General features: G+C 35.2%; 1 protein-coding gene across 1 annotated transcript in view; it reads left to right on the top strand.

Moving 5' to 3' along the window:
• The window catches only part of ZNF292 (zinc finger protein 292), a 114,484-nt gene that overhangs the window by 71,388 nt on the left and 21,499 nt on the right, over positions 1 to 21,597 (top strand). The window contains exons 5-6 of the mRNA XM_058307128.2: positions 1,198 to 1,333; positions 20,378 to 20,580. Coding sequence (XP_058163111.1) covers positions 1,198 to 1,333; positions 20,378 to 20,580 — 339 coding nt within the window. The remainder of the gene's footprint in view (positions 1 to 1,197; positions 1,334 to 20,377; positions 20,581 to 21,597) is intronic.

The following is a 21,597-nucleotide window of genomic DNA, read 5'->3' on the forward strand; positions in this document are numbered from 1 at the left end:
AGGTTTTTTCCAGCAAGTGTTTATTTTTAGGTAAATATTTCAGAAAATTTCATTATTTGGTGTCCTCAGAGTTAATTAAATAAACTGTTTAAACACAAATATAATACTCGTTATAATATATAGTATGCTACTGATTTTGTCAAGATGTGATTAAATTTTAAAGTTTCCTTTTCGAAACAGAAGCACTAGTTGATACTTTTTCATATAGGTTATTGAGAAGAAAATAACTCTCTAAATTCCTGTAAGGTATTAGCTACTGCTCAAAGAAAATTCTGTAAAGAACTTGAACTTTGTGGTAATAGGAAGATTTTTATGAATTTAGGAATAGATTTTCCCCCTTCTGGCCCCCCCCCCCCCAAAAAACCCACACATACACATATAGCTTTTACCATCAAGAGTTTTCATGGCATTTGCTCTCTTTTCAGAACAACCTCGGGGTTTTTTTCCCCCCATACCTGTTTAACAACATTTGTTTCATTTTTCTTACATTTAAATAAATGTTTAAATATTTCTTTACTCCATTAGAGGATAAGCTCCATAAAGGCAAGGACTAGTTTCCACCTTCACCAGTGCTTTACCCATGGGAATTTTCAATAAATACTTTCTGAATTGAATATAAACTATGGGTCTTTTGTGACCTGAAGAATTTACTGGTTGTATGAATACTTATAAACAGTAAGCAAGATTCAGTATCAGCTTTAATATGAAATTGCCAAAGACATGCAATAAATAAATGAAAAAGCATGTATTTTCTTTTCAAAATTCCCTTTTATTGGAATATTTGTGTTTTATCACTTAATCCTTGATGTATAGCTGTATATTATTAGTGGTGGAGAGTTTTGGGGAAATTTTTTTTGCCAACTCAGAGGATATAAAATGTGTAAGATTTTTTATGCTTCTGGCTGTTCTGATAATTTCCTTGAGAAATAACTTTGCTTTTGGTTTAGATTTTGAAAAAAAAATTCAAATATGAACTTATTTCTACAGACACATTATATTTAAGGTTTGTAGTTAATTTGTTTCTTACCCTTTAGATTCATCTTTAAAATTGAAAGGGAATTCAACATTTTCTAATGTGACTTGAAGTTTTTAAGATAAAAGTTATTATTTTTAATGTTTAGTATTATATTTAAAGACTGATAAGCTTGCTTTTGAAATTCTGTTGTAATTCTTTGATTGTTTATTTAATATTTATAGGTAGCTCATGAAAAGCTGATGGAGAATGGCAGCTGTGAATTGCATTTTTTAGCTACTCTAGCTCAAGAGACTGGGGTGTGGAAAAACCCGGTACTGTGCACTGTTCTTTCCCAGGAACCATTGGATAAGGATAAAGGTAAATTTGTTAACCAGAGAGAGAAAATAAAAATCATTAAACTAAAGAAAATAATTACTTAAAAGTTGTTTTGATGTAATTTGTCTCAAGATACCTGAAGAAGGACAATTTAATTAAATTTCATCTTTGGTGCTTGAGGCCCTTCACCTTTTGGGGGAAGATGTATTCATAAGATTATAGAATACAGGAAACTAAAATTCCCATTGTCTTTTCAACAGAGAATTTCCTTCTGCAGCACCCCTCGCAGGTGGTAATCTAGCCCATATTTGATAGCTAACTTATTTGACAGATGGAAAGACAGAAATAGGGTACTTAAATGGTTTTCTTCAAAAAAGAATAAGAAATCAATGTGTTAGAACACTTAAGTCTTCTTTCTCTAAAATTAGTGCTCTTTCCTAACAAGTTTATTGCCCAGGCTTATTTTTGCTGTACTTTGTTGCTAGTATATGAGCTTGGGCAGTAAAGATTCCGGTTACACTCAAATTGCTTCTATCCAATGGAAGTACATGGCTATTGCTAGTATGTACAGCACTTAATGTTCAAAATTCAAAAATTAATTTACCACTAAGAAAAGTACGGTTGTTTTCTTCTAAGTACTTTTCTTGAGATTAGGAAAATGCCCAGATATCACCCTAACCTTTCCCAAAGTGTTTTACAATTGGAGAAGTAAATAAATTATTTTGTAACTTGTCCAATGGCAAAAGCATACATTTATTTACCAGTATAAGCATCTTCCATCTTTTATTGATATTTCTTATTGATTAGTGGGAAATTCTAGGTATTTTGCTATGTGATAGCAAATTATAAGGCCTTGAGAAGGGAGATTTAAGCTTTTTACTTATGAAATCCTCTGGCACTTTGATATTTACTGAATGGCTACCCAGCCAATTTCCAAACTTCAAGCTGGTTCCTCCTACCAGACTAGCTGTTATCTGCTCCTTAATTTTCACAATGTTTACTTTTAATGCCCTTGCTTTTTTGTGTAGCCACAGATTAGCTACAGTGTTCTCAAAACTGTGGAGAAGTGGAAAGGAGGTTCTCATTATTTAAAATAATAAAATTTAAAAGTTGAGAATCTTTTCTATTTTTTGCCTTTGGTGTATTAGTTTTATTCCTAATATATTAACCCCAATATGTTTTACTTTCTAATCTCAGACTTTGGAAGTATTAGATATAATGTATTATTAATATAAAATTATGTTGAGTTCATAGTGGTTTGAAAAGTGCCTTTAGATGCATGGTTTCATTTATTTCCTCATAATGATCTTGTGAAAAAAGGTGGCATCTGTATTGGCTCAGTTTTCTGAACCAAGGTTCAGAAAGATTAGTTGTCTTCTTCAAATGTCATTGCCAGTGGTGAGAGGCAGAGCCAGAAATTACAGTCACATTTAACCTCTCTCCTTTTTACATTATGTCCTGCTGCACCTAGCTTGAATAAAAGATTAACTTCTTTTTTCCATTGTCAATTTCTAAATAGCTCGTTGCCAAACTCACACAGTATGCTAAAGCGGAAAAAGAAATCTTTACCTCAGCAGAAATTTGAACTTTATTTTAGGAGCCAAGTGGTCAGTTCCCTCACTTGTTTGAATGTGCCTGACATTGTATCTGTTAACATATGTCTTCTGCCCATTGATGTGTGCTTCTTTAGTTCTTGGTTTTCACCTGACAGAGTGTTGGAATAATTAGGATTGTGCAATCTGGAGTAGTTGCTATAATGGCAAATGGATTATAGGTACCCAGACTTTAATATAGTTCATAAAGCATCCAGGGAGATGTTGTATGGTTGAGATTTTGCAGGCACAATCATTAGCTGGTTCTGTTACTAAGACTGCTTTTGTTCAGAGTTGTTTTATGTATCATATACATAAATCAGAACTATATTTCCTCTTTTAACAAAGTTGAAGGGATTAATTTTTTGCACATACATGCTGATTTGCATAGATTTTCAAATTTGATGATGCAAGGATGGGAAACTTTTAGCTCTTACATCCTTTATCCAACCCCTTATTTAACTTAATCTAGACTGCAGCAAGTTTGAAGAGTAAGAGCTCAGAGAACACTGGGTACACCTTTATAGGCTGTGCTTATTAGCTATTTATAGTGAACCTTTTGAAGGCTTTGTATAGTTAAACAGTGGATTATCCATTTAATCCTGAATTGTTTTAGTTTTTTTTTTTAAATCAAATGATTTTGGACCTACTAAAACCCAGCTAGGATCAAAATATTCTCTTTGATTTGGGGAGTGAGGGTGGTGGGACTCAAAACTAAGGATGCTGGTTGCACATTACAGATTGTGTATGCTAGAACGAGTAGCCCTAATAACTAAACCATTATGAGAAATTAGAAGGCTTTTGGATATCAAAGGGATACTCACATAATGTGCCTTTTATTTAGTCATCATCTTGGGATTGGAAGGGCACTTAATGGCCATTTATTTCAGTTACCTAATGTTTAACTTCCTCAATAACATGACTCATAAATAAAGTCAGCCCTTGCTTGAACAATTCTAGAGAATGGTAGCTGGGTAATCCAGTACATTCTTAGACTATTAGAAAATCTTCATTGTAAAAATTATGTTCTTGTAGGTTCCATCTTTTGGATCCAGTGCTACCCCTAAAGCTGTACCAAAATATGAATTCCTCATTCATTGGATAGCCATTGAGATTTATAAAGATAACCAAAATGTCCATATTTAGTTTTCTCTTCTTGTACAGGCTAAAAAGCTTCCTAGTGCGGCGTGATTTTAAAAACACAATCATAATTTCTGATCTTTAGGTGCATTTTATATTGCTCTTCCCTTTAGTGTATAACTCACAGAACTGAATCTGTACCCCAAATTTGATTTGAGTAGCTTTGAGGTTAGTGGAATGCTCACCTTCTAATCCTAACGATTTATATTTAAGTTAATGTGACCTAAGATGTAATTACCTTTTTGGGTAGCCATATCATTCTCAATATTCAGTGAGGTTACTAAAATCACAAAGTTTTGTTGTATTTTTAAAATACATGCTCTGCTTAAATTATGTCTTCCCCTATCTACATTTTTATACTTTTTTTAGGCACACAAGTTTATTTTTTTTCCTGTTAAATTTCATTTTGTGTTAGATCCATTCTGTGTTCCCAGCATGTCAAGATCCTTTTGAATCCTGGTTTTGTTATTCAGTGTTTATGTGCTTCCCAGTTTCCTATTTTAGCCGATTTTATTTGCATCTACTACTGGCATCGAGGTCCTTGATAATAACCATTAAAAGGGCATATCCATAAAACGAGCCCCTGGGATACTTATAGAAATCCTTTTGCTTGTTTTCAGCCCTTTAATCAACACCCTTTGCTTAGGGTTCTTTTATCACAAAAACCTGTCTGTCCTTGTGTTTGGCCCTTGGTTCTCTTTTTTTGTCTATAAGGAGGTAATGAAAGACCCTAAATAGTATTTTGCGAGCATTCTGTTAAATAAGGCTGTTCAATATTGAGGTTAGCTGACCTAATTTATTGTTTTTAAATTTTTAAAAAATTTTATAATAGTTTTAGATCTGTAGTAAAATTGTGAATTAGTACAGTGAGTTCCTGTATATTCCACATCAGGTTTTCCCTATTATTCATATATTAAATTAGAATGGTACAGTTAGCACAATTAATGAACCATATTGATACTTTATTAACTGAAGTCCATACTTTATTCACATTTCCTTAGTTTTTACGTATAATGTCCTTTTTCTGTTCCCAGGGTCCCATCCAGGATACCACATTACTTTTAGTTGTCATGGCTTGTTAGGCTCCTCTTGGCTTTGGCAGTTTTTCAGACTTTCCTTGTTTTTGATGGCCTTGACAGTTTTGAGGAGTACTGGTCAGGTATTTTGTAGTATGTCCCTCATTTGGGATTTGTTTGATGATTTTCTCATGAGTAGGCTGGGGTTATGGTGTTTGGGAATAAAGACCATAAGTATTAAGGGTATGTAGGATGGATATCAACATGACTTATCATTGTTGATGCTATGTTGATCACCTGGCCAAGGTGGTTTTGTGTCAGGTGTGTCAGTTACTCTTTGTCCCCCCTTTCCATGGTATACTCTGGAAAGAAGTCCCTATGCACATCCCACACTTAAGGAGTAGGGAATTACTCCTTGAGAACTGAGTATCCTGATAATATTTTGGAATCCTATTATAGGGGAGATTGGTCTATTCTCCCCATTTATTTATTCAAATGTTTATTTCTGTCAATATGGACTCACTGGTATATTTATGTTATTCTTTGAGTAATCCAATACTTATTTAACTTGTTGCTGAAATTCTAGCTTTGGCCATTGAGAGCATTTTCACTTGACTCCTGAATTGCTAACCCATACCCCAGTGGAGACTTTTTATCAGAGTACATTGGTTATGTACAATTTATTTTGTGTTATTCTTAGACTTCCAAAGTTTTTCTGGGCAGCACTTTATTCTCTACCCGCTTCAGTGAGGTTCTTTCTTACATTTATAATACCATTAGTTTCTTTTGTCAAATTTAGCATTTCATACTGGTCTCTCCCAACTTCCTAAGTGATTTTTAAAAATATACACGTATTAAGGTTTCTTCTTTGTGCTGTTAAGTTCTGTGGCTTTTGACAAATGCATAGTGCCATTTACCCACAATTGCAGTAGTATATAGAACAGTTTCACTGCTCTTGAAAAAAAAAATTGTCTGTGCCTTCACCTGTTTAAACCTCCCTGGAACTCCTGACAACTACTGATCCTGTTTGTCATCTCTATGGTTTCCAGAATGTCATATAATTAGAATCATACAGTAGTCTTTTCATAGTGGCTTCTTTCACTTAGCAATATGCATTTAATATTTATCCATGTCTTTGTGTGGCTTGATAGCTCATTCCTTTTTATCAAGTAGTATTCCATTGTGTGGATGTACTGTAGTTTTTTGTGTGGTTTTTTTTTTTTGTTTTAAAGATTTATTTTTTATTTCTCTCCCCTTCCCCGTCCATACCTCCCCACCCCCAGTTGTCTGCTCTGTGTCCATTTGCTGTGTGTTCTTCTGTGTCTGCTTGTATTCTTGTCAGCGGCACCAGGAATCTGTGTCTCTTTTTGTTGTGTCGTCTTGCTGCATCAGCTCTCTGTGAGTGCAGTGCTACTCCTGGGCAGGCTGCACTTTTTTTCGCGCTGGGTGGCTCTCCTTATGAGGCATACTCCTTGCGCGTGGGTTTCCCCTACATGGGGGCACCCCTGTGTGGCAGAGCACTCCTTGCACACATCAGCACTGCACGTGGGCCAGCTCATCACACAGGTCAGGAGGCCCTGGGTTTAAACCCTGGATCTCCCATGTGGTAGGCGGACTTGAGCCAAATCTACTTCCCCTGCAGTTTGTTTTTATTGAATGATAGCTTGGTTGATTTTTGAATGGACAAAACTTTTCAAAAGAGTTCCGTAAATACCTAGAAGTGTGATTACTGGATCATATGATAAGACTGTTTAGCTTTGTAAGAAGCTACGAAACTTTGTTTTCCAAAGTGGTTGTACAGTTTTGCGTTTTTATCTGCAATGAATAATTGGGACTTTTAGCCGCTCTAATAGTTGAGTAATGATACCTTATTGTTTTACTTTGCATTTCCAAAATGATAGGTAGTATTGAGCATCTATTTATATGCATATTTGCCATTTGTATATATCTTTTCTTGAGGTATCTGTTTAGACATTTTGCCCAGTTTTTAATTGGTTCATTTGTTTACTTATTGTTGAGTTTTAAGAGTTGTTTGTAAATTTTGGTTACACATCCTTTATCAGATATGTGTTTTGTAAATAATGTTCTTTTACTCTGTGATTAGTCTTTTCATTTTCTTAAAATGTTTTTCACAGAGCAGAACTTTTCTGTTTAATGAAGTCAACTTACCCCTTTTTTCTTTAATGGATCATGCTTTTGGTGGTGTATCTAAAAACTCATAATCATACCCAAGCGCCTCTAGATTTTTCTCCTTTGTTATCTTCTAGAAGTTTTATAGTTTTGCATTTTACACTTGTGTCTTTGATCCATTTTGTGAAAAATGTAACCTAATTTATTTTTAATAAACCTGCCATGGTTTTTAATACCACAGTTTCTTTTTCTGAACAATTACGCGGCATCTTTTTATATACGAATCTCATACAGCATTAATTACATCTATTTTTCTATCTCCATTTTGAACTTATGTTTTCCTGTATTTTCATTTATTCCATTTTTCATTCTGTCTTTTTCACTCTAAAGTAAAACTATCAAAGGAATAGAAGAATTCCCCTTGTCTCTGTCATTCAGAAATAATATAATATCAAAGCCCTAGGAGCAAACCTTTCCTAAGAAGGTACCCCCCATCCCAATTTGATTGTCCTTAGCATTTTTCGTAAGTTCAGGGTCATCTTTCTCCTTCCTTAACATTTTGCATAGGTTAGTATCAGATCTCTGATTCTCAGGGTGTATTCTCTGCTTTATTTTTTTTCCTACTCCCTCCCCCCGCCCCCCCCCCCCCCCCCCCCGCATTTGTTGTCTGCTCTCTTTGTCCATTTGCTTTGCACTCCTGTGTCTGCTTGTCTTCTCTTCTCTTCTCATCTTCTCTTTTAGGAGGCACCAGGAACTGATCCTGGGACCTTATGATGTAGGACAGAGGCACTCAATTGCTTGAGCCACCTCAGCTCCCTGGTTTTTGTTGTGTCTCTCATAGACTTTCCTCTGTGTCTCTTTTTTGTTGTTGTTACATCACCTTGTTGCATCAGCTTGCTGAACAGGCCAGCTTTCCGCATGGGCCAGTTCTTTGTGCAGGCCAGCTCACCTTCACCAGGATGCCCCAGGAATCAAACCCAGGACCTCCCATATGGTAGACTGGAGCCCATTCGCTTGAGCTACATCTGCTACCCTCATGGTATATTCTTGGCCATGACCTGCTTTTCCTTCTTTCGTATCTCATTTTTAAATCTAAATTTTGAGAGCACTCCCTTTTCTGTCACACTGAGTTCTTTAGTTATTTTCCCCTCTGCTTCCATATTGATAAAATATACAGTTCAGTGAATTAGATTTTTATCTGCTTATCAGTCCTTTTCTTGAATCGTAGGCCCTCCAGTTGTTTTTCATTTTTAGGATACCTTGGTTTTCAAAGAAAATTTCTAAAGCTTAAGGTTTTCCATGGGACTTTGAAGTTCTTCAGAATTTTGGGGGAAAGAAATCTTTATTTCAGTAATAAACTTGGCATTTTGAAGTGAACATGAGGAAACTGTTTTCCAGTTTACTAGATATTAACATACATAAGATTAATATTTTAAAGGGAGAAGGGATGGGAGGAGAGAGCAAGTGAACATTCTGACCAGATAAATAGGGTATCTGATTACATATGAATGCATTTGCTTTGGGATAGTGAATCTTCTGTTCTTTCACTCACTGATACTTTTGGTATATATTTCTTTTTGTGTGTATAACCTGGAATGCCGAAAACGGGTTCTGGAACTGAGACTCAACATACTCTACAACAATTTCTTTATATTGTGACATTTCTTATAAAATACCCCTAAAAAGAACTCATAGACTTTATTTGGTACTGTTAAAAATCATTTTTGTAACCTTATTTTTCTCTGGTTTTCCTTATTTTTTAAAATAAAATTTTATTGAAGTATATCATTCATACATGAACACACGTAAACAGTAAGTGTGTAGTAAAAGTTGTGAATCTGTAAAACAAACATCCACTCATCATACATCACTCCACCACCACCACCTTGCGTTGTGAAACATTTGATCCAAATTATTAAATTGCATCATCAAAATATTACTAACTGTAGCCCATATCTTACAATTGGTGTAAATTTACCTGATTAGTCACACCCTACATTAGTATTAATATTAGGTATTTATTATCATTTACATATTGGTCCTTTTGACCACAGTCCATCTTCTACCACTGGATTCCCTGTGTTATACAGTGTCATGCTTTGTACAGTCCCTTCAAAGTGTACAATGAAGTGCCTCTCATTTTCATCAGTTGTGCTCTCATCACCTCAATTTTAGAACATTTCCGTTACTCCAAAAGGAAAAAATCCCATGCCCTTTTAAAAAATTTTTAAAACATTCCCGTGCCCCTTTATACCTACCTCATTCTTGTCCCTTAGAATTTAAATAGTATCTTCTTGCCATTGCTGCAGAATACATTAATGTTATTGTCCATAAGAAGAGCATTCTTATATTTATACTATTAACTGCAGTCTTTATCCATCACCGAAATCACTATTATACATTGCCTAGATTATTCTCTAGTTTCCTTTCAGTTGACATTTACATTCACAGATTACCCCTTTTAGCCACAATCGCATATATAAATCAGCAGTGTTAATTATACTTTATAATGTGTTACTATCAACTCTATTCATTTCCACACTTTTACAGTTAGCCTTATTGATAAGGCTCAGACAACATTCTATTTCCTAGTAACTTATACTATAGAATTTACCTCTGTGAGTTTACTCATGGTACTCAATTCATATTAGTGAGACCATACAGTATTTGTCCATTTGTGTTTGGCTTCTTTCACTCAACATAATATCCTCTAGGTTCATCCATGTTGTCATAGGCATCCAGATTTTATTCTTCTTGCATCTGAATAGTCTTCCATTGTATGTAAATACCACATTTTGTTTATCCATTCAGCCGTTGATGGACACTTGGGCTGGTTCCATATTTTAGCAATTGTGAATAATGCCTCTGTGAACATTGGCATGCAAATGTCAGTTCACATCCTTGCTTTCAGTTCTTCTGAATATAATCCTAGTAATAGTATTGCTGGATCATATGGCAGTTCTATATTCAGCTTCTTAAGGTACTGTCAAACTGTCTCCCACAGAAGCTGCACCATTTTACATTCCCACTATCAGTGAAGGAGTGTTCCTTTTTCTCCATGTCCTTTGTAGCACTTGTATTTTTCTGCTTTATTTTTTTAATAATGGCCATTCTATAAGGTGTGAAATGATATCATAGTTTTGAACTACATTTCCCTACTAGCTAGTGATGTTGAGCTTTTTTTCATGTATCTTTTGGCCATTTGTATTACCTTTTTGGAGAAATGTCTGTTCAGGTCTTTTGCCCATTTTTAAATTGGGTTGGTTATCTTTTTATCACTGAGTTGTGTGATCCCTAAACCAATGTTAAAAGGATTTAACATGGAAATTAAACCCTTATTGAATATGTGGCTTCCAAATATTTTTTCCCATTGAGTTGGCTGCCTTTTTACTTTCTTGACAAAGTCTTTTGAAGATCATAAGTATTTGATTTTGATAAGGTCCCTTTTATCTGTTTTTTCTCTCATTGCTTGTGCTTTGAGTATAAGGTTTAAGAAACTGTTGCTTACCACAAGATAGTGATTTTTTTCCCTACATTATCTTCTAGGAGTTTTATGGTTGTCGCTTCTGTATTTAGGGTCTTGATGCATTTTGAGTTAGTTTTTGTGTAAGACATGAAATGGGGTCCTCTTTCTTTTGGATATAGCTCTCCAATTCTCCCAGCACCATTTGTTGAATAGACTGTTCTGGTCCAGCTGAGTGGGTTTGACAGCCATGTGAAAATCACTTGACTGTAGGTGAGGGTCTATTTCTGAGTTCTCAGTTTGGTTCCATTGATCATCCTGTCTCGCTTTGTACAGGTACCACACAGTTTTTTTGTTGTTGTTGCTGTTTTTGTTTTTTGGTGTTTTTTTTTGCCATTGTAGCTAAGTCATGTGCTTTTAAGTCAGGAAGTGAGTCCTCCAACTTTGAGTCAGAAAGTGAGTCCTCCAACTATGTTCTTCTTTCATAAGACATTTTTTGGCTATTCAGGGCCCCTTGCCCTACCAAATAAATTTGATAATTGGCTTCTCCATTTCTGCAAAAAAAGGCTATTTATTGTACTATTCAGTGAGATTGCGATGAATCTGTAAATCAGTTTGGGTAAAATTGACATCTTAATGATATTTAGTCTTCCAGTCCATGAACATAGAATTCCCTTCCATTTATTTATGTCTTTTTGTTTGTTTGTTTCTTTTAGCAATGTATTATAATTTTCACAATACAGGTCCTTTATGTCCTTGGTTAAGTTTATGCCTAAATATTTGGTTCTTTTAGTTGCTTTTATAAATGGAATTTTTTTTCTGATTTTCTCTTCAGCTTGCTCATTGGTATTGTATAGAAACACTACTGATTTTTGCATATTAATTTTCTATCCCACTTTGCTGAACTCATCTGTTAGTTCTAATAGCTTTGTTGTGGATTTTTCAGGATTTTCTATATAGAAGATCATAGTATCAGCATATAACAAAAGTTTTATTTCTTCTTTTCCAATTTTGGTACCTTTTATTTCTTTATATTACCTAATTGCTCTAGCTAGAACATCTAGCACAATATTGAATAACAGTGGTGACAGTGGGCATCCTTGTCTTATTCTTGATCTCAGTGGGAAAGTTTTCAGTCTTTCACTGTTGAGTACAATGCTACCTGTGAGTTTTTTGTATATGCACTATACCTTGTTAAGAAAGCTTCCTTCCATTGTTATTGAGTGTTTTAATCAAGAAAAGATGTTGTATTTTGTTAAAAGCCTTTTCTACATCAATCAAGAATATCATAATTTTTCTTTAATTTATTAATATGATTCATTACACTAATTGATTTTCTTGTGTTGAACTACTGTTGCATACCTGAGATACTATAAAACCCACCTGATCGAGGTGTATAGTTCTTGTAATGTGCTTTTGGTTTCAGTTTGCAAGTATTTTGTTGAGAATTTTTGCAACTGTATTCATTAGAGATTCATGCCTGTAATTTTCTTTTTTCATAATAGCTATATTGGTTTTGGTATTGGGGTGATGTTGGCTTTATAGAATGAGTGTAGTAACATTCTTTTCTGTTCAATTTTTTGGAATATTTTGCACAAGACTGTTATTAGATGGTCTTTGAAGGATTGCTAGAATTCACCTGTGAAGCCATCTGTTCCTGGGCTTTTCGTTTTGGGAAGGTTTTTGATGATTGTTTCAGTCTCTTTACTCATGATTGGTTTGTTGAGTTCTATTTCTTTTAAGGTCAGTGTAGATTATTAGTGTGTTTCTAAGAATTTGTCTGTTTTGGCTATATTGTCTAGGTTTTTGGCGTACAGTTCATAGTATCATCTTATTTCTTTGGGGTCTTTTCATTTTTTTTTTATCTTCTCTTTTTCTTTGTCTAGCTAAGGGTTTGCTGATTTTGTTGATTATCTTGAAAAACCTACTTTTGGTTCTGTTGATTTTCTTTATTTTTTTTTTTATTTCTCTCCCGTTCCCCATCCCACCCCCCAGTTGTCTGCTCTCTATGTCCATTCCCTGTGTGTTCTTCTGTGTCCGCTTGTATTCTTGTCAGCGGCACCAGGAATCTGTGTCTCTTTTTGTTGTGTCATCTTGCTGCGTCAACTCTCCGTGTGTGCAGCGCCACTCCTGGGCAGGCTGCACTTTTTTCATGCTGGTCGGCTCTCCTTACAGGGCGCACTCCTTGCATATGGGGTTCCCTTAGGTGGGGGACACCCCTGCATGACATGGCACGTGGGCCAGTTCACCACACAGGTCAGGAGGCCTTGGGTTTGAACCCTGGACCTCCCGTGTGATATGCAGGCGAACGCTCTATCCATTGAGCCAAATCTGCTTCCCTGTTGATTTTCTTTATTGTTTTTTTTGTTCTTCATTTCCTTTATTTCTGCTCTGATGTTTACTATTTCTTTCCTTCAGCTTGGTTTGGGAGTAGTTTGCTGTTCTTTTTCTAGTTCCTCCAGGTGTGCAGTTAGGACTTCAATAGTAGCTCTTTCTTTTTCAATATAAGCACTGAGGGCTATAAATTTCCCTCTCAGCACTGCTTTTGCTGTATCCCATAGGTGTTTTTTTTTTTTTGCTGTGTGACCTTTTTTTTAAATTAATTATTTTTTTTTTTTGAAATTACATTAAAAAAAATATGAGGTCCCATTCAACCCCACCGCCCCTGCCCCCCACTCCCCCCACAGCAACACTCTCTCCCATCATCATGACACATCCATTGCACCTGGTAAGTTCATCTCTGAGCATCACTGCACCCCATAGTCAATGGTCCACATCATAGCCCAGACTCTCTCACGTTCCATCCAATGGGCCCTGGGGGGATCTACAGTGTCCCGTAATTGTCCGTGAAGCACTATCCAGGACAACTCCACGTCCCCAAAAACGCCTCCACATCTCATCTCTTCCTCCCGTTCCCCACACCCAGCAGCCCCCATGGCTACCGTTCCCACAGCCATTCCACATTTTCTCTGTGGACATTGGATTGGTTGTGTCCATTGCATACCTATGTCAAGTGAGGGCTTAGATTCCACATGGGTACTGGATGCACTCCTCCCGCTTCCAGTTGTAGACACTCTAGGCTCCATGTTGTGGTGGTTGACCTTCTTCAACTCCATGTTAGCTGAGTGGAGTAAGTCCAATAAATCAAAGTGTAGGAGCTGAAGTCTGTTGAGGCTCTGGGCCTGGGTGTCATATTATCAGTCCAGAGATTCAAATCCCCTACATATATCTTAAACCCAGCACCAACTACAATTCCAATAAAGTAGCATGCAATTCTTGTGAAAAGAGATCCCCTCTGAGTCCAATTCCATCACGCAGAAACACCAGCTCCAAAGAAGGGCCATCTGTCATGTCAGTGAACCCCTTCTGCCATGACCATAGAACCCGTGGGTCTCTTTATCCCTCAAAAGAACCAATACCTGGGGTTGTATCTACCTTATCTGTCTCTTAGACTCTGTTCAGTTGTACATAGGGATATTCCTTCTGACAACCTCCAGACTCTTTTTTAGAGGCTCACAGCCTTATAATCTCATTTCTCCTTTCCATTTCCCCCTTACATTAGGTCAAACAGCTTCCCGAAGTCATGTTATTATATGTAGACAGGTATATTCTGCTGTTCCGCATTGAATCTTTAATTCAAGATCATTTTCTAGTTGCTTCTTCAGCTGGTATGTGGTAGTGATCCCTCGGTGCCAGGGAGGCTTATCCCCGGGTGTCGTGTCCCACGCTGGGGGGAATGCATCGCATCTACACGCTGAGTTTGGCTGTGAGAGTGGCCACATTTGAGTAACATGAAGGCTGTCAGGAGGAAACCCCCAGGCACAATGCTACTCTAGGCCTTGTTCTTATTGCAGGTGTATAGGCTCAAAAGTGTAGCCATTAGTATCAAGAGCCCACTGTTGGGCCCTCCTTCCTTCCTGGTTCTTGCCGTTGCACCTGGAGGATTGCCGCTGCTCTCCCAGGGCCCACAACAGTGACCCCCCGGCCAGGAGCCCAGTACCCCCCCAGCTGTTGTTTTTAATTGTTTCCACTATGAGTATATATAGACATTACCATATACCCTGGGCATATGCCCTGTATAACTCCCTGTCAACCATATATATCCTGTCAATAACATCCCATATAAGTATTCCTCCGCTGCCATTGTTGAACCACTCTGTGATCCAAAACTTCCCGTAAAGTGAATCCCAACATAATGTCAGCTTCAGAAGAGTCTTAGATCACCGAAATTCATATATACAATATACAGTATTTCCCCAGATCCACCATGAAACCTTTTCCCTTCCACAGCAATAATCTTTTAACTTATTCATATCATATTTCCTGAAACTGATGTACAGATTCTGAAACTATAGTTTTCAAACTCCCATAGGTTTTGATATGTTGTGTTCTCATTTTCATTCATCTAAAAATATTTACTGATTGGTCTTGTAATCTCTTCTTTGACCCACTGATTATTTATGAGTGCATTGTTTAATCTCCATATATTTGTGAATTTTTCCCTTTTCTTCCTGTTGTTGATTTCTAGCTTCATTCCATTATGATCAGAGAAAGTGCTTTGATCCTGTAGAATGATCCATGAGCACTTGGAAAGACTATATATAACTGATGTTTTGAGGTGTAATGCTCTATAAATGTCTGTTAGGTCTAGTTCATTTATCATATTATTCAGGCTCTTTGTTTCTTTCTCCTCTGCCCAGATGTTCTGTCCAATACTGAAAATGGTATATTGCAGTCTCCAGTTACTGATGTAGAGGCATCTATTTCTCCCCCCAGTTTTGCCTGTGTGTGCCTCATGTATATTGGGCGCCCGGATTAGGTGCATAAATATTTATTACAGTTAATTCTTCTTGCTGAATTGCCCCTTTTATTAATATATAATGATGTTCTTCATCCCTTATAACAGTTTTGCATTTAAAATAATTTTGTTCAGCATCAGTATCACTACTCTAGATCTTTTGGTTACTGTTTGCATAGAATATCTTTTTCCAACCTTTCACTTGCACCCTGGTTGTGTCCTTATGTCAGAGACTGAGTCTCTTGTAGATAGCATATAGATGGCTCACATTTTTTTATCCATCCTTTCAGTCTTGTCTTTTGATTGGGGAATTCATTTCATTAATATTCAGTTAAATGGCTTTTTGCCATTTCTCCATTGTTTTAGTGAATGATTTGATCCCTGCCTGCTTACTCTGATGCTATCTTCCCAGAAGTCTTTATGTTTTGTTTTGTTTTGTTCTTCACTTTGTCTAAACAAAGCAAAATGTCTCTCCCATTTGTCCTTAATTGACAAAAAAAAAATGGAACTCTTTAAATTTTATTTTTAAAGATACCTACCAAATTAAGGTGACTTTTACCTCTGTGCACCTCTTAGATCTTTGTGGAGTAGTGATTATGCATAGAAATACTCTGATCTTTACTACAATAAATGTAAAAAGGTATTCACATTCCTATTTCAGGCTCATGATATTTTAAAAATTAACACTATATATTAATTTAATTTATATAATTATATACTAACTCATATAATTTATTTTACAATTAAATATAAATATAATGACCCCCAATTTTTTTATTAAAAATTATTTTTATTTTTAAAAAACACTCATGAACTCTTGAAACATCCTAGAAAAGTACGGTTATTTATATTTTAAGGGCATATTTAAAATAATGTTATATGGGTAAATCTGCAAGAATTTAATTACATGTCTTACTAATAAATTTTATTTCATATAAAAATATTGGCATAGGTATAGACTAGTTCATCTATGACATGGAATATTTTTATAATCTTGAATAAGTCTATGTTATATCAGTCGTGTAAAAGTCAGTTATGACCCTAAAGTTTTACCATTGGACTCGAGGAAAAGCAACCAACATAATTTAAGAAATTCTGAAACCTTTAAATGAAAAATCTATTACTTGTAAACATCTATCGTTTTCCTTCAGAAAAGGATAAGAGGTAGGATGAAGACTAGACTAAGTCTGCCCCTAATAGGTAATTTGGAAATACCAAGAGTTATGGTTCTCAGCATTGACTGAGCTTAAAATAATGTAGGTAGTTTTTAGATAGACCAGTGCTGGGTCCTGTTTCAGACCAGTTAAATTAGAATCTCTGGGTGTCACTTCCAGGTAAGGGTACTTTCTTTTTCTTCTTCTTCTCTTTCCCTTTTTTTTTTTTTTTAAGGAGACACCAGGGGGTTGAACCGGGGACCTCATACATTGGAAGCAGGCACTCAGTCAGCTGAGCTATACCCACTCCCCAATAGTACTTTTTTTTTTAAAGTTTCAGGTATTTATAATATACAGCCAGTATAGTCCCGGTGATCTAGAGCTTGAAGTCTTTTCTGTTTCATTTGTTTTTTAAATTTAATTTCTGAATTTGAATTTTTTGGACTAACAGTACTCAGTTATAATACAAGTTGTATTTTTTAAAAGGAGTAAGTGATGCAGATATGTATGCCATGATGAGAACTTTGGAGAAGGCAAGGGGAAGAACTGAAGAGTTTTTAACAAGGATAATCAAGAGTCTGCTTTTTTAAAAATGCACCCTAGCTCATGTTGAAGAATGTGATATAGGATTTAAGAGTGCACGAAAAAGGCTAGAAGCCTGGTGCAAGGTGGTTTGATACAGAGATTATTAATTTGGGCAGGGCCAATTGTGACAGTAGAGATGGGGAAACCTGAACGGAATTGATCAATATTTAGAAGTGACAGAGGTAGATAGTGGATCGTATATATTGATGAGGAGGCAGGAGAAGGTTTTTAAGTTCAGCTCTTAGGTGCCTGGCTTGAGCACAACTGAATGGATAGATATAACACACATTACGGTGTAGAGATTTTTATGTGCTGAGTTTGAGATACTTGTAAAACAGCTGATTGGATATACTACTCTGGAAATCATGTGTGAATGTGGGTGTAAGTTATGCACCCATTAAGTAAGTTGACCCGTTTGGGGGAAATCCAGGACCTAGTATAAATAAGTCTTGGTGCATATTACATGTTCAGCAAATATTTGTGTAATGATTTTTTTATTACAGAAATCCAAGTTTTATATTATAATGTATTTAAAGTTTAGATATCTTTAAAGGAGGAATTAATATTTTCATTTTTAATATTAAGAAAATAGGAAGAATGCTATTTCTATTTCTTAATTTAATTGGCTGAATACCATTGATTTACATTGCTTTTTTATGTCATCCAACTTTGATAGGCTTAAATGTAGTAAAAGCCGCTGTGCTATTTAAGTCCATAAATAGAAAATAGACAAAAGGGCTACCCACTAGTAAAAATCAAAATATTTTATATTTTTGTGGACTAGTTGTGGGAGTGGGAAAAGCAAGTTAGGGGATAAAATTTGATGCAACTAGCTGCTTGGCAAGCACTAACCAGGTAGTCTGTCTTGCTATGGTATGCCTGTATAAAGCAAAACATATCCTGAATTGAAGAGTAGAGAAAGATATGGGGGTGGGGGGGTGGGGAGGGCAAGGAGGAAGCAGTGAAGGAGAAATGGGGAAAGGGGGGGGGCAGGGAGAATGAGAAGAGAGCTCTCAGTAGTTTTTTAATTGATTATAATTTACCTTTGATTCATTTGAATCATAAACTGCACAATAAGTAATTATTTTCCTTTAAAAGCTACTACTACTACGTAGTCCTTAGTGTATAAAGCACCATTATAATTAGAAGTAGTCAGAAGAATTTTTTTTCTTATCGTACCACAACTGCATAAAGCAAGAAGTCAGAAGACCCCATTATTCTCATCCTGATTCTGTCATTAACTAACGTTTTGACCCCAGTAAATCATTTGTCTTCTGTGAGCCTCAGTTTACTCATCTACCAAATGATGGGTTTGGACTAAATGGTGTACAAGGTACCTTCTACTCTAATATTCTATATTTCTTTGAAATCAGTATTGCACCCAGTATAGGAAGGTTTCCTACCTCATTTTTTTTTAAAAAGCTGCCTTATAAATTTATGATATTAATATATATTCTCTTATACCAGTGGTTTAGCACAGAAATTACTTTGCATAATCTGTCATTCTAGTTCACATGCCTGTTATTTAAGATTTTAGGGACTATTGAACTTGACCTGTCAAGATTGCCATCAGTTCTGTTAGATACTTGTCATCCTTAAATTATTTTTTATTAGCTCTTTCTGAATCTCTTGATTATATGAGTGTTCATGGAGTGTTTGAAATAATTCCCAGATTTTGTGCCCCTTTAGAGTTTCCTTTTGAGAGAAATGTAATTGGAAACTAAAGATGTTTTGTTGTTTTTTCTTAATGACTTATTTGTAGCTAGAATAGCTTTATTTTAACTTTGTTTTCCTTAAAGCTTTCATTTAAAATCCCCAGAGTTTGTTTGGCAGTGACCTGAACTGTGAAAAGATATTTGCAATCTAGTCCTAATAAGATTGTTACATTTTAAAAAAGAAGCGTAATGCCCTTTATCTCAGTAGAACATGTAGAGACTCCAGAAACTTATACTAATTTTATTTATTTATGTTCAGTCTTTATACTTCTTGGCTTATTATAATGAAAAGAATAGGGGGTAGCCCACAGAAAGGTCTAGACTTCAGGAAGAGGATGAAATTGGGATCTCTGTGTTCTATTGCTTATCTAATATGGTTTTGATACTGAGGAGCCATGATCACAATACCTTATACAAGAATCTTTTCACAGTGGAATGAAGTACAGTTTGATTGTGGGTGGAAAAAAGTACAAAGAGGGAGGGGAGCAAAGTATTTTTAAAGAAGGGAAGAATACCTCTGATTTTCCATCTTCTAATGTGCAAATTACTTACTAGATATTCTTCCAGTCTGTTTTAAAGTAGAGAAAATATGTTTTTATTTATAGGACAATTAAATTTTATTACTATAAACTTCCCAAAGGTTTTAGGCTAACTATCACCAAATAAAGTTTTAAACATGATTTTCATCCTGGTAAGAAAAAAACTTAAAGAAATATTTAAATTTACCCTGGTTAAAATTTAAATTCTCTTCCGTCCCCCCAAAAAAATTCTTATTGTAGATGCCCAAACAAGCACTGGAAATCCAAGAAATTGAGTAGAGTAGAAAGTTATGTATAAATTGGTCTCAAATAAATGTTGAGGTTTATTTATTGGTGTTTTAAAAATAACAGTATAAGCCCACAGAGGTTTTATGAGACTTATCCTTCAGCAGATGTTCTCCTTTCTGTAGCTATGTTAATTCATTGTAAAATACCTATAAGGGAAAAAATACGTCATCAATATTGAAAAGAAAATATGGGTTGAGTATTGTATTCTGTAATATTCAGACATCTGTTGTAGTTGCCCTTATATGTGCATAATGCCCTAGCATCACAAATTTCTAGTGATGCTAACCCCTGGTATTCTAGAATAACTGCTGTGGGAAAATAATTTAGTATAAATTTAATAACAATGACTGTTAGAATTCAATGCAGAATTATTTTATTAATTGAAGTTAATTCACCTTATTCTAAATGGTACTCTAAGGACAAACATATTTAATGCACTTTTAAAAAGTTAGCTGTATAATCTCTTGCTTTATAATTTTATAAGGTCAAGCATTCTTTGTTTTTTTCCAGCATTCTTTTTGATAGCCTTACTGTCAATAGGAAAATTGCACCAGAAAACAAAGTTTTATTTCCTGTTACATTTTTAAAAAATATTCTTAATAAGCATTTTATTGCAAATGAATTATTACCAAATGTTAATAATCTATTATGTCTTGTTTTTTAAAGTGAATGAATTTTTAGCTTTTGAGGGTCCCATCTTGTTGGATATGAGAATTAAACATCTAATCAAAACAAATCAGTTAAGTCAAGCAACTGCTCTAGCAAAGCTGTGTTCTGACCATCCAGAGATTGGTACAAAAGGTAGTTTTAAGCAAACTTACCTTGTCTGTCTTTGTACGTCATCACCAAATGAAAAGTTAATGGAAGAGGTGAGTACATTTTCTTTTGTTAGAAATTACATTTTAAAGTAGAGAAATTAATTTTAATTAGATTAGAAAATCTTTGATTTCCCTTTCTGTTAGATAGAGGGAACATTGTTGTCAATTTTTAAATTTTGATATGTTCTTGGGTAGTGAGTGGTAACTTGGTTCTAAGCAGCTTTCAGAACTGACTTCACCTTTCTTCAATTTTCAGTAATGTAGCTCTTGTAAATGTTTTGGCTAAATTGTGGAAAAGAGTGATGGCTTAACAGTTTAGGATATTTATATTTGTCAACACTTGGGCCTTAGCTTCACTTATTTTTACCAGACTTCAAGATACTTTGCAGATCTTTTTAAAATAGAATTTATATTTCTTTCTCTGGAAAGGTTTTCTCAGTTATATATATTTTTAAAAGATTAAATATTTTCTGCTTGCATGTTTAATGTAAAACTTCATTTTCTCTGTGAGACACGTGATTCTGTTTTTTTATTTCTAATTTGGCATACAGTTTGGTATGCATAGTTGTATGTGTTTTTATGACTAAAATTCTGAGAGTGTAATCATGATCAAAATAGGAATTTTGCATTTCAGAGGACTCATAATTCCCAAATCAAGTTGGAGACAGGATAGGAAAATTATACGTTTTTCATTAAGAAATAGGGGAGAGATGCATTTAAAGAATTTAGATAAAACTGTAATACATAGAACAGTGTTCTGTGCATGCTTAATGTGTACAGGTGTCTTGCGTCTCTAATATAACTACCCTTTGACTCCAGAGCAATGGAGAGAGAGAGGGTAACAAGGTATTATAGGGCAAACTTAACAATATTAGAGGATATTAGGGGAAAGGCTGATAAACAAGACAGTGAGGACAATTAGCAGTGGATAAACCCTGAGTAGATAAAATGGGGTTGTAATCAGTCCAGGAGAAGGATAGCCTTAGACAGAAAACTGGATGTCCATAAGAAGTTGGAGGTTGTATATATAATGGTCATTGTGTGAGTTTTCTTCAGAAAAGAAGTGAG

Source organism: Dasypus novemcinctus, chromosome 11 (assembly GCF_030445035.2).
Source record: "Dasypus novemcinctus isolate mDasNov1 chromosome 11, mDasNov1.1.hap2, whole genome shotgun sequence".
NCBI classification, from domain to species: Eukaryota; Metazoa; Chordata; class Mammalia; order Cingulata; family Dasypodidae; genus Dasypus; species Dasypus novemcinctus.